The following is a 10,745-nucleotide window of genomic DNA, read 5'->3' on the forward strand; positions in this document are numbered from 1 at the left end:
CTTGTGAAACTATGAACTTTTATTGAAAAGTTCATACCGTCTAAAAACATTTTTCAATCAGTCATGACACATAATTCTAGTAAACTACCACTAAATACTACCTTCCAAAACTTTTCCCACTGCCACCATGTACATATAAAAAGTGGATTTTACTTCACTTTTACATTAACTGCGCAGAATGGTGCCTTAGTTCAGGCTTAAAAGGCGGTTTGTTTTAATGCAAATCGTTTTCTGTGTTAACATAAATCTTGCGGTTTGTGTTTGCAAGTATGTATTGCACATGTACAAGTGCTATAGAAAAAAAAGTTAATAAAAGTTTAAAAAGCACACACTGCAAACATATACAAATGTAAAAAGCAAATATTCTGCATGAAAAGACAATAGTGTGTGATGCAGGAAACCTTCTGAGGTTACCTAACTACGGCATCTTACCAGAAAACAGACATTTTCATGCAAAACAACTCCAAAAATATCAGACATGGCTTATTACATGTATTGCAGATATCTGGGTCATCAGGTTATTTTCATCTGCATAAATTTAAAAAAAAAATGTCCAGATCGGCTTGTATGAATAATCTTGGCAGCAAATGCCACTTTGCTTGCTTGTTTGTTTGTTTTGTTCTTCATTTCATTGTGTCAGATGGGTGTAGCAGTGAGTCACGGGAAAAACAAAAAAGCAGGGGGAGTGAGCCATGAAACGCAACAGTACCTGTAAACGGAGACAGAAAACATCATAAGGAAAGACAGAAAACAAGACATGCAAAACTGTACATGACAGGCTTTCATCTTATCATAGTTGTTTTTAAAGTGGTTTGAATTTTAAAATACATAAACCATTCCTTACTTTGAATTTTTGTACTTTTCTCTGATGCCTTGTAGTGGGCGACTCTTTGCGCTGGCGTATAGCTTGTACAGGTGAGTCAGGCAGGGGGAAATTTCAGCCATCGTGTATCCGCTAAAAGCCACTAAAGAGTCGGGCTAGAGAAAGTAGAAGTAGAAAAACACAGGTTAAAAGTCACATTTTGTTTCCTAATTTCTTAAGGAATTTCAATAAAATTAGATTAACCAAATAAAATATCAAACTTACCCATAAAGACGTATTTATGGTGTAGGAAGCTAGGCAGTAGGCTGCAGCAGCAACCATAGAGGGGCTGTACTGTAGAAATGGATCCATTTCCAGCAGGCTTAACTCCGCCACATACTAGAAAGCAGAAATAAAAAAAAAATACAATAAATAAAAATAGAAAATCATATCCATATTCCTTAAAGGCATTTGGCCTGACTGTTGTTAAGTGGTTCAATTTACTCACCAGGGCCAGGTTTTTGGTGTTGGGACAGACAGACTCGATGGCCATGAAAAGGTGAAGGAACGAGTTTATGGTGGGTGCCGCCAAGTTGAAGCCCAGCACACTAAGAAATGCTTGCTCCATCCGGACCAGCTCTTTCTTAGTGTAGGTGTTGTCTGTGATGAACACAAATTGGTCGAGTTTAGGAGGTGACTTCTCCTCATATTTTCTAAAAAAAAAAAAAAAAGAGTAGCAGATCAGATGGCATGTTATATGTAAGGTTGACTATTACCACAGACTACTAGCAAAAAAGAAAAGGGGAAAAAAAGCATTGATCATTAGAAACAAACAGTGACTTACGCAGCAATCACTAAGGCAGCCGTGGCAACCAGCTGCAGCTTGCCTCGTTTCACATTTCCAATGAGGGAGAGAAATCGGTCCAAGTAATTGATAGCAAGATGAAGAGTTTCAGTTTCAAGTTCGAATTCCTTCGCCACCTCAGCCATCCAGTCCACCAGAACGACGCGCATGTCATCCGTGATCTCTGGGTGTCTCTCTAAATACTTTGGCCTTGGCCTGAATTTAATCTGCAATCAGAAGCCAAAACATTATATAGTGAACTGAAGAACAACACGTCACAGTTACATTACAATAAGGTTGAAAGAAATTATGGAGGTCACTGGGCAAAGAAATAAATAAAAATAACCAAACATACAAACAAAAAATTCAAACCTCATTATTCCTCAAGTGCTGGTGAATATCTCCTGCATACTCCAGACAAAACACCTCCTCAGATTCAGAAGGCGTAGAAGCATCCTGGCATGGACCTATAAAAGTAAAAAGTAATGAGCATTAAGGAAAGAGGAAAAAACAACATGTTTGCTTGGTAGATTCTTTTTTAATCTGTCATACTCACTTGAACTCAGCTCCAGCATGATTGCCATATCTTCATTGTGCAGGGCATTGGTTTCCTCATCTTGGTAAGAATGGTATCCGACAACTTCTTCGCCAGAAGCCGCAAGGACAACTTCGCGAGCCTCTTCAACGTATACATCTAAGCTGGAGCTGGAAGCGCAGCCCAGACAGTTGAGTTGAGAGCTTTCTGAGGTTGAGCTGTGTTTGGAACACTGGCCACCCTGAAAATGATAATAACCGAACATGATGGCCTTGGTTCCTTAAAAAGAAGAGAGCTGGATTTCCTGGGTTTGTCGAGATGTTTCCTCTCTCCTCCAAGAGTCTTGTTCAGTTTTGAAATAACAGAGGGGAGAGCTTCCAGATATTTAAACCCCCAGTGAGACTTGGTCCTGAGAGTCGCTGACCTACTATTGGGTCGACACATAAGTGAAGGTATGAAAAAGGGGCGTTGACCATTACTGAGACTGGGTACAAAGGGTGAAGCCTCTGTCTACCATTGTCCCATTCATCATCGTTTGATTTGTTAAAATTACCTGAGGCAACTTGATTGGGAGCTGAAACTCCTGAGAAAGCTTCAAAAGTCTGTATAGGGAGTCGTCAATCACCACCCGTTTTCAACGATGGTCGTTCACAGTGGACAAAGGCCTCCTTTACACCTTTCTCAAACCGTCTGTTTTCTCAGTCCAGACATTGTGAACATTAGCGAGAGTTTCCTTTCTCCTTTGATCAATCTAATGGAGTCTTGTGTTGATGACCTGGCACTGATCTAAGCTTTTATTCACCCTAAATCAGCAGTATTGATAATAACCAAAAACACTTTTCTAATTAATTTCTAGTCTTAATTTTTATTTCATTTTAACATTTTGCTTCAAGTCAGTTTAGTTTGAATTAGTTTCCAAAGTGAGTTTGCTCGTTTCAGCTTAGTTCCTATTTTCTTAGTTTTAGTTGTTAGTAATTCTCTTTTTTATGGTGGGCACATGCCAGAGATAAGATTTAAGGACATCAGTAAATACATTACAATAACGACCCATAACTTTTTGAAAGCAGTTGACACAGTCATCCACAGTCTCAATAAACACAGCTATCAAAGCCTCATGAGGCTTTCTGATTAAAAAAAAAAAACACTATTTATTATCATTTATTTTACTTAGTTTTCCAGGTTCACAAAATAATTGCAATTTAACTTTTTTTCAAAGGTCTGCTTTTTAGTTTTTTGTATCTAGTTTTAATTTTCACTTTAGATTTAAACTTGGTTTCTGTAATATTAATCTACCAGTACACATAAGCTCTTTAATCAGAATGACAATTTTAAGTATAAAATATAATTATTACTGTTATTTTGATGAACAGTTCATTTTCAATTTTACTGTTTTACAAAAAAGCAGGAAAATGATGTGATTACGAAGCCAAACTAAAATTATTTACTTGCATTCCTGAACAGAAAAATCCATTTTTGATGTTAAATCTTATGCTTGATTAATTTCTGGCTTCTCAGACAAGACCAGTATGTTGGCTCAAATATGGGTACAAACATGTACCCATATTTGAGTAAATACAGTAATTGCTACAGTAATTCTGTACCGGGCTCATGTGACAATAGTAGCTCAGCGACCTTCGGGATGAAATCCAATGACACAATCTCCATTAGAGGTTGAATATCAAATGAAGAAGCCTCTTAAATGAAAGCTGAAACGTTTACTTTGTCCTAGATGACTGAGAACCAAAATAGACAAGCTAACATGATTGTCACGTTAACAGCGGTGGGGAGTGTTTTTTCTCTGTCACCTACCTGGCCGAGGGATCGACCTCGCAGTTCATTTTCTGACAACACACCAAGCACCGTCCGCTGTTTGGACCTCTGCAGTGTATCTACTCTGGCTGAGGGTGCCATATTTTCTTTGCTGGCTCGACTGCGTTGACTTTTGCTAAAGTTCATCTTTAAACAAAGACATTGGAAAAGAACAAGTAAAAAATATGCTTTTTTATCCAGAAAGATTATAATGATTATCAGGTCTCTGTCAGTTTCCTGTATACATTGGCAAACACAGCAAGCAAGTATGAAGACTTTACTTTCAGAGTAAAAATGCTTTAAAGCAGTATAGCAGCCAAACAGGATTGCAAGTGACTGATTTTAAGATAGAGAAATGTTGGAAAACACATTACAGGTTTCGCAGCGCTAAAGCGGATGAAGTTGTCTGTTTTTTTAATAAAACTATCACATAAAAAAATATCATATAAGGGAGATCAACTACAGTTTATACGCATTCATCATGTGCATCAAAGTCATGGTCACTTTGGGCTTTTAATTATTACTTTCAACTGCTCTTTTAACAGGGTGGAATATTTGTACAGCATCTTTAATAGCTTTCTATAATTCTCACAGGCTCAAAAGTACACACGCAGGCTTTAAAATATACACACACACCCCACTAACCTATGGTATAAGTGTCTCTTTGGTTAAATGTTGTGGCTCAACCACATGCTTTTAGTAGCCATCAATGAGTTTCTGGGTAGATCTCTTCTTGACAGAATTGGTAGGGTTCATATTTAAACTAGGGTGGACATGTGCCACACATTATCAGTCGTGTTGAGGTCAGGGCTTTGGGAAGGCCATTCCAGAAGCTTAATTTTAGCCTGCTTTATCCATTACAAAACCAGTTTTGTGTTTGGGATCACAGTTGGAACACCCGACTGTGTCCAAGCTTCAGCCATCTAACTGTTGTTTTGATGTGAAGTTGGTGAATTACATATCATTATTCCTTACTACATTTACTTGTCATTGAGGCCAACTAGCTTAATCTTTGTCTATGATTATGTGGATAAGCTCGAGTCGTTAGCCAACACCCGTTTTGAACGATGGTCGTTCACAGATGGGGGCTTTGGTTTCCTTTACTGCTTTCTCAAACCGTCTGTCTTCTCTGGCCCAGAATGTAAACCCTGCCAAGAGTGTCCTTCCCTCTTTGAGTCATGATCAACATAGCCAAGTCTTTTTCTGATGAGATGACGTGCCTTTGGAGTGTAACGATTAAAGCTTTTATTCCTATATTGCTTAACAAATTTATCAGACCCCCCCTCCCAATGTAAGGTTTATTCCAAAACCCCTCTGGCCATAAAACATTTCTCCAACAGGAATTTGGGTCATCCATGTATGCACTTGCAAATGAGCATGAAGGTGAAAGTTTGTGTCTTCTTCCAGACTTCAGGCACATCTGAATAACTTGTACTTAAATAGTCTAGTTTGAATTGATGATCTTAGAATCTGCAGGTGTCTAGAAATTGTTTAGCGACGTTCCCAACTTGATGTTTTGATGTGAAGTTGGTGAATTACATATCATTATTCCTTACTACATTTACTTGTCATTGAGGCCAAATAGCTTAATCTTTGTCTATGATTATGTGGATAAGCTCAAGTCGTTAGTCAACACCCGTTTTGAACGATGGTCGTTCACAGAGGGGGGCTTTGGTTTCCTTTACTGCTTTCTCAAACCGTCTGTCTTCTCTGGCCCAGAATGTAAACCCTGCCAAGAGTGTCCTTCCCTCTTTGAGTCATGATCAACATAGCCAAGTCTTTTTCTGATGAGATGACGTGCCTTTGGAGTGTAACGATTAAAGCTTTTATTCCTATATTGCTTAACAAATTGATCAGATCCCCCTCCCAATGTAAGGGTATTCCTAAACCCCTCTGGCCATAAAACTTTTCTCCAACAGGAATTTGGGTCATCCATCTATGCACTTGCAAATTTCAAATGAGCATGAAGGTGGAAGTTTGTGTCTTCTTCCAGACTTCAGGCACATCTGAACAACTTGTACTTATATACGGTAGTCTAGTTTGAATTGATGATCTTAGAATTTGCAGGTGTCTAGAAATTGTTTAGCGATGTTCCCAACTTCTGTAACTCTACAATTCTCCTTCTTAGATCGTCACTGAGTTTCTTAGACGTCCCTATTGTTCTGAGCATTGGTCAATCCAATGAGTGCTGTCAAACAAATCTTTTTTATCCTGGCAAATAAAAATAACGGTTGTAGTCAACCATAATCACTAATCAGGAGTTAACGCTCCTTGGCCTTGTCAAGACTTTGTACAACTTTTTGACCACTTATAAAAAGTTTTAAGTGAATGTATGTATTTGAGACCCTATGTATAATTGTGACCCTGTGTGGATTAGAGAAAAGTCAATTCAAACTTCTGACCACAGCTGAATGTCCTTTTAGTTTCTCCAATGTAGACTATAGTTACTGTTTGTGTCCCTGCTGGCATCATGGATCAGAATTTCTATATAAAATTTGTACTGTTCCCTTTTTAAAGCTCTACTAATTCTAGTTTGTCACAGATTTTCAGCTCATTTTGACTCCAATCACTCTCCACTTCCTGTTTTTCTAAAAACAGGAGATGGAGAATGTATGGCAGGGATGATGCTCAGTGTTGTGCTGCTTATACTAGAATTAAAATTGCTTTTACTGAAACTGTTGGGTTGAAGATGGCAAAACCCAAAATTAGCAGGGCATTCATGTCATTGATAAGTAAATGTAAACTTCTAACCACAACTGTAGCTATCAAATACGAGAGGCAGGGACCGGTGAAGCTACGTGGGAAAAAAATGCATGGATTGATCAGTTTACTATTACTAAAAACTGCTGGTATTAAATGAGTTAAACAACTAAAAGTTGAAAAGTGAATCTTTCAGCTCTGCAAGTAAAAATACACAAAAAAAATGGTAAAAGAGAGAAAAGTCATAGGTCATCTTAAATCTACACCAACTGAGGTCATAGCAACAAAAAAAACTGTTTGCAAAAGTGTTACACCGTGTATTCCTGAGCATGTCCTTTTTCAATACTACGGTGAGAGAGAATGGGTTTGTAACTCTTACAAATGACATCTTGATGACATTTTTACTCACTTTGGCAAGGACTGCCTAAAGCTAGTGCGTGAGTAAGATGGCAGATTACAGGAACCGAGATTCAGTCGCAGATTGCAGAAAAATTACGAGTCTAAATCTATAAATGAAATCCTCTGTTAAGGGTCTCCAAGCTTCAAAAATCATCACCTGCTAAACGAACAGGTGAGACAGTTTTGTTTTTACCATTAATGTACTCAAATCAAAGGAAAAGCAGATCCAATAAAGACTTTGAGATAAGTAAACTCTTCAAAATGTATCTGAATTTAAAGTACGAGATCAGGAAGTAAAGGAAGTTTGATCTACTTTTGATCTAATAATCAGACGTTGTGTGTCACAAACATCAACACACTATGTAGACAAATATGGCATAAACACGGGCGTACCATAAGTTCCCCAGTTTCACCCAGTATGTCTACTTTGCATAAGGAGGAAGTGAAAGAAGGGGTCCATTATCCTGTCCTGAAATACCACGGAGCCATATTAACATATCAGGACACAGTTTGCTAATTACATTAACTCATGGTCATTGATTAGTGGTCATGACAACTGTATACAGTCATAAAACTGAACTCACAGCCCATTGTTAGTCAGTGCATGCACTGTTCAGAAGGGTGGGAAAACCTGGAGTCTAAGACTGAAGAAGTCACTCGGATGAGTGGTGAAAAGTTTCTCCCACTGAAAATGCAATGTCCAGATGAACAGAATCAACTTTCTGTGACTTCAGAAGCATAATCCACTATTAGGATGTTAAAAAGTATAAAAGTTCCCATTCACTAAGAGTGCGAACACAGTGTCTTTTCAGTAATTCTATTTTTTAAAAAGGCATGTTTTTAATCTATCTTTCAGTAAGGAAAGATTAGTATGCATTGTTTTCATATTTTCTAAAAATGAAATAAAGAATCATTTACAGTGGTGTGAAAAGTCTTGAGCCATCCTTCCTTTCTTTATATTTTAGAAAAATGAAAAAAAGAAGGTTTTTTGGAGGACAGATTTATTGAAATGTGCAAACATACATGGAAATGCAGGATACATTTCAAAATTTTCGACTAAAAATCAATGTTTGCTATAAACACCTTTATTCTTAGGCAAAAAGCAGAACAAATTACGATGTTTTTGTGTCAGCCTTTTTAAGTATGATATTAAAAATTGTTTATTTGCTAAGTTGTTGTAGATGCAACATTGATATATTATTTTTAAGCTTTAATCATTCGTGTCAGTGTTAAGTGCTTTATCAAACAAACAAATAAATAAAAGAAACCCGAAGAAAACAAAAACATTACTCGGACCGGACAGAAAATGGGTGAAAAAAAAAAACCACTGTGAAAGCTCTTTAGAAAGCCTGGAGAGCTACTGCTCAAGACCACTTAAAAAATACATGAAAGTCTGGATCATTGGAGGAAAAATATCCAGGAATCAGGGGTGACTCAGGACCTGCACGGTACTATGAATATTCCCAGTGCAATTATGGTCTCACATTGCCATGGTTACTAAAAATTAGCAGAAGGAATCAGTCAGAAAAAAAATCAAGGAAAACAGGATGTTGCACTGTGAAAACACAGTGCATCACCCCGATGTATCACAGACCACTGCCCGCTCATGGTTACATGTACTTTTTAGTGTATTTGTTCCTAACTGTAAACTCACCATGATCAGGATCAGTGTAGTTAGCAGTTTAGCGTTTCAGCGTCACCACCACCGAGCCAGTCGGAGAATCGACAGCTGCCACTGACTTGGTTGTTACTAATCTGTACAAACAGCGCCCTCTGGATCTCTTCGCGTGACTTGAAGCAGGTTTCTGGGTGTAGCAGGGTTTTTTTTTTTACTTTCTTTCGGCGAAGTTTGCCTCGAAAATCAGCTATTTCCTCCTGAGTCTCTGTCCAATCACGTGGCAGAACGCAACCGCCGACGGTCAACGTCACATGGGTTACTGGATTTATCCTCTCATTATTTTCCCGTGATTGATTACTTTTATTTGAACTCTTCACAACTTCGACTGTACATATAGCTCAATCTTAACTGTTGCCCTGAGGCGAGAAAAATGAGTTGTGTTCGGTGTGTTTTATTAAATCTACAGGTACTGCAGGAGCTGTAGGAGAATTATTGAACAGGAAGGCTGCCGCTCATTAAAGTGGCATGTATAAGTTATTAATACTCTTCGCCATACTCCACATATAAATAGTCTTTGCCAAAAAAGGGAAAAGAAGAAAAAGGAAAGATTATTTCTGTGAACCGTAGAGGACTTTATCATTTTATAACATGCTGAAAAAACTGCTTGAGAGAGAATCTCACTTGGCCTTTTCCCCTCTTCTGCTTTATGAATAATGTTAAATATTATTTTTAAATTCACTTTCTTACCATATTCGTCAACTATAAAGTTATGGGTGTTACAAAAATATGTACACTTATTAACCCTAACATGTGTAAAGTTTTGAGTACAAAATCTATTTACTTACTTTTATTTTCACAACTATAAATATTATATTATATTATATTATATTATATTATATTATATTATTATAAATAATATTAACGTTGTGTCTTCTCTCACTCATGTGCTAAAACATGGGAAGCCTGGTAATGGATGGAGGAACAATGTGACAGCAGGAAGTAAAGACGACATTTATCTGGGTCACTGTTTAAATCTGCTGACTCCATCAAGCAGCATTTGGTGAACCACCTGAAGCTGTACAGGCCTGATCACACAACCATGTGTGGTCAGAAGTTTACTTTCAGTCATCATGGACATGGATGTCATAGCAATTTGTGGGATTTTGATGATTTCTTTCAGAATCAGAATCAGAATACTTTATTGATCCCTGTGGGAAATTATTTCAATTTCTCAATCAGATGCTTTTAGAAGCCATCAAAAAGCCTCTGAGTGTATTTGACCAGTTTTCCCCCCAACAATGGACTATTCTCACTGTTGAGGTTCTGGAAGGATTTCCACTCCCTTAAGGCCAAAACCGAGAGAACAAGGAGGAGCTTCTTCCCTCAGGCTACTCGGTCTCTGAACCAGGTGTAGGACTGTAGGACTGGACTCTCTCATACATCACATCAATGCACATGCACTCTAATAATAATAACATAATGTACCTCATTACTATACCTCAGTAACCTGTTTACTCCACTGTAAACTTTGCACACTGTTTATTTGCACACTTTTATATATAATTTCTTCGATTTGTTTATTGCACATTTTATATTAAAATGTAACTTTCATTCTTAGTTCAAACTTTACTTCTTAGGTTAAATTCTTAATTTATTCTTTACATATTATTCTTACTTCAATGTTTTGTTTTGTTTTTTAATCTATTATGCAACTCTTATATCCGTTTTCCTGTAAGTTTTTCCTGTAGTTTTATGGTCGGGCATTGCAGAGCAACAAGCATTTCACTGCATGTCGTACTGTGTATGATTGTGCATGTGACAAATAAAATTTGAAATGTGAAATTTGAACTTTCATGGCAGAATTGACAGAATTAAATGGGTTGATTTTCTGGCACTGAGCCATCTTTTAAGCTGTAGTCAATAAAGATCCATAAGTAGAAGACAAGTTATCATGTTAAAAGACTTTTGTAGAACCTGCAGCACCACGTCTTGATGCAGGCTCAATCATGCAAGTAAGGAAGTCATAGAAAGTTGATTT

General features: G+C 37.4%; 1 protein-coding gene across 1 annotated transcript; it reads right to left on the reverse strand.

Moving 5' to 3' along the window:
* Positions 1-5: 5 nt before the first annotated feature.
* Positions 6-8,989, reverse strand: ccna1 (cyclin A1). The gene is made up of 9 exons (XM_087846848.1): positions 8,744-8,989; positions 3,991-4,137; positions 2,203-2,422; positions 2,019-2,113; positions 1,647-1,873; positions 1,311-1,515; positions 1,088-1,201; positions 845-978; positions 6-709 (listed from the first exon to the last, which is right to left on the reverse strand). The coding sequence occupies exons 1-9, from the start codon at positions 8,744-8,746 to the stop codon at positions 658-660; spliced, it is 1,197 nt and encodes a 398-aa protein (XP_087702974.1). The 5' UTR covers positions 8,747-8,989; the 3' UTR covers positions 6-657.
* Between the last annotated feature and the right edge of the window lie 1,756 nt (positions 8,990-10,745).

This window comes from Neolamprologus brichardi, chromosome 10 (genome assembly GCF_056152115.1).
Source record: "Neolamprologus brichardi isolate AB-2024 chromosome 10, ASM5615211v1, whole genome shotgun sequence".
NCBI classification, from domain to species: Eukaryota; Metazoa; Chordata; class Actinopteri; order Cichliformes; family Cichlidae; genus Neolamprologus; species Neolamprologus brichardi.

Excerpts from the sequence above, each read along its gene's own strand:
- ccna1 (XM_087846848.1), bottom strand. Across the intron at positions 1,202-1,310 it reads ACACCAAAAACCTGGCCCTG|TATGTGGCGGAGTTAAGCCT; the intron begins GTGAGTAAATTG and ends TCTGCTTTCTAG. Across the intron at positions 979-1,087 it reads CCATAAATACGTCTTTATGG|CCCGACTCTTTAGTGGCTTT; the intron begins GTAAGTTTGATA and ends TACTTTCTCTAG.